General features: G+C 35.6%; 1 protein-coding gene across 1 annotated transcript; it reads right to left on the reverse strand.

Annotated features, from left to right (window-relative positions):
* Nucleotides 1-260: 260 nt before the first annotated feature.
* Nucleotides 261-1,583, reverse strand: AGTR2 (angiotensin II receptor type 2). The gene has a single exon (XM_055393397.2). The coding sequence runs from the start codon at nucleotides 1,347-1,349 to the stop codon at nucleotides 261-263; it is 1,089 nt and encodes a 362-aa protein (XP_055249372.1). The 5' UTR covers nucleotides 1,350-1,583.
* Nucleotides 1,584-2,219: the final 636 nt, after the last annotated feature.

Here is a 2,219-nt window from a genome sequence, read left to right on the forward strand (position 1 = left end):
GTTACTTCTAGATTATAGATACATCTCCCCAGTGACATCTTGTACAGATAGACAAGGAAGGAAAAAAAAAAGGAGACAATTTTTGAAAGTCACTGGAGGATAAAACTTAAGAGTTACATTTGGTTTCCTATTCTAGAAGTCTGAGAAAAGTTTATATTAAGGGGAAAAACTTGCTATTTTACTAAAGCCATTAAAAGATAGTTCAGGGAGATCTTTTAAGCCAAGTAGCCATATTGATAACATGTATTCCACTCTCACGTTTAAGACACAAAGGTCTCCATTTCTCTAAGGGAACTGCTTTTTCCACATGACCCATTCTCTTTTTTGCCTTGGAGCCAAGTAATTGGAACCCTAAACACACGACGGAGCTTCTGTTGGAACCTGTTTCCAACAAAACAATACAGAAAGGGATTAATGCAGCTGTTGGTGAATCCCAGGAGAATGGCAAAAGGAAGTGCCAGGTCAATGACTGCTATAACTTCACAGCTATTAATGACACCCATCCAGGCTAGAGCATCCAGGAAGGTCAGAACATGGAAGGGAAGCCAACAAATGATGAACGCCAGAACAACAGCAGCTGCCATCTTCAAAACTTGATCACGAGTTATTCTATTCTTCCCATAGCTATTGGTCTTCAGTAGATGTTTTCTGATTCCGAAATAGCATGTTGCTATGAATATTAAAGGGATAATAAAACCAAGGATATTTTTCATTAAGGCAATCCCAGCTGACCATTGGGCATACTTCTCAGGTGGGAAAGCCATTATACAAGCATTCACCCCTAAATATTCAATGGTTCTGACATCCCGGAAATAAAACGTTGGCAATGAGGACAGACAAGCCATACACCAAACAAGAGGAACTATATAAGATGCTTGCCAGGGATTTCTTCTTTGAGACAGAAAGGGGTAAATGACAGATTGGTACCTATCAACACTCATGCAGGTGATAAAAAAAATGCTTGCAAACATGTTCAGGGTCAGGAAAGAACCAAAAACTTTGCACATCACAGGTCCAAAGAGCCAGTCATATCTATGAGAATAATAGGTTGCCCAGAGAGGAAGAGTAGCCAAAAGAAGTAAGTCAGCCACAGCTAGGTTGAAGATGTAAATGCTGGAAACCTTCTTAGGACCCTTTTGACAACAAAACAGTGTAACCACAATAGTATTGACAAGAAATCCAACCGCAAAAATAATGTAATAGAGAACAGGAATTGCATCTAAATGCTTATCTGATGGCTTATGTGAGCAATTGAAGGTAGACTCATTGCCGGAAATGTTCACAAGTCCAACGTGAAGACTGCTGGTAATGTTTTTGCTGATGGTGGCAAGGGAGAAGTTGGCCTTCATGTTGATTGAAATGTCAGCAGCTCCTAATTTTTACACCTTCTGGGGGAAACAAAAAAGAACTTGTAGAACACATACAGAATTTAGGATATTATCAAGTCATTAGCATTATAAAAGTTTGTTGAAAGCAAAAAATTTAGGTGATTATAGAAAATATTGGGAAACAGAAGCATGCCTTATGAAATAAGGATGGACTTTACTTCTTGAAGAAGAGAAGAGAATTCTCTGAATAATACCAAGAAATTAAGACATTTTGGCATTAAGACTGAAATTTCTAAGCAAAACTACTTTTGCCCTTCTTTTCTATTGTCAAAAAGGTTAAAGAAAATTAATATTTCAAAAGGTTAGCCAGAATAGGAAATATATGAAACAAATAAGAAGAAACTAAGAAATGAGAAAAGTTAGCATTTCAAAAACACATGAGCACATATCTCACTCTGTATACTTTCTAGGAACCACACCACTGCCTGCTATTGCATAGAGAAATGTCTTATTCAAGTAACTAATTATATACAAATCATTCCAGCTATGGAGAAATAAGTAAAATACAATTTGGAAAAAATAAGTAAGTGTACAAAAGACTTAAAGAGCACATGCAAAAGGAACATATTGGGATGGTGGGTTATGGCTGGTTTTTACTAATTAAAAATAATTCCTATAGTTCTACTTTTCCATTGTTTTCACAATAATAATATAATTAAGAGGTAGTTATGGAATATGTGCATATTTTTAAAACCCCCATCACATTTTAATAGAGACTATTACTTTTACATATGGATATTTAAGTTTAATCCATATAAAAGAAAATCTACTTTCTTTTTTTAATTAGGAAAAGAAAACTAAAAAATAGCCAAATTGGATTTAGGGTCAAGC

Source organism: Moschus berezovskii, chromosome X, assembly GCF_049115385.1.
Source record: "Moschus berezovskii isolate FMDL1 chromosome X, NW_MosBer_1.0, whole genome shotgun sequence".
In the NCBI taxonomy this organism is placed as follows: domain Eukaryota; kingdom Metazoa; phylum Chordata; class Mammalia; order Artiodactyla; family Moschidae; genus Moschus; species Moschus berezovskii.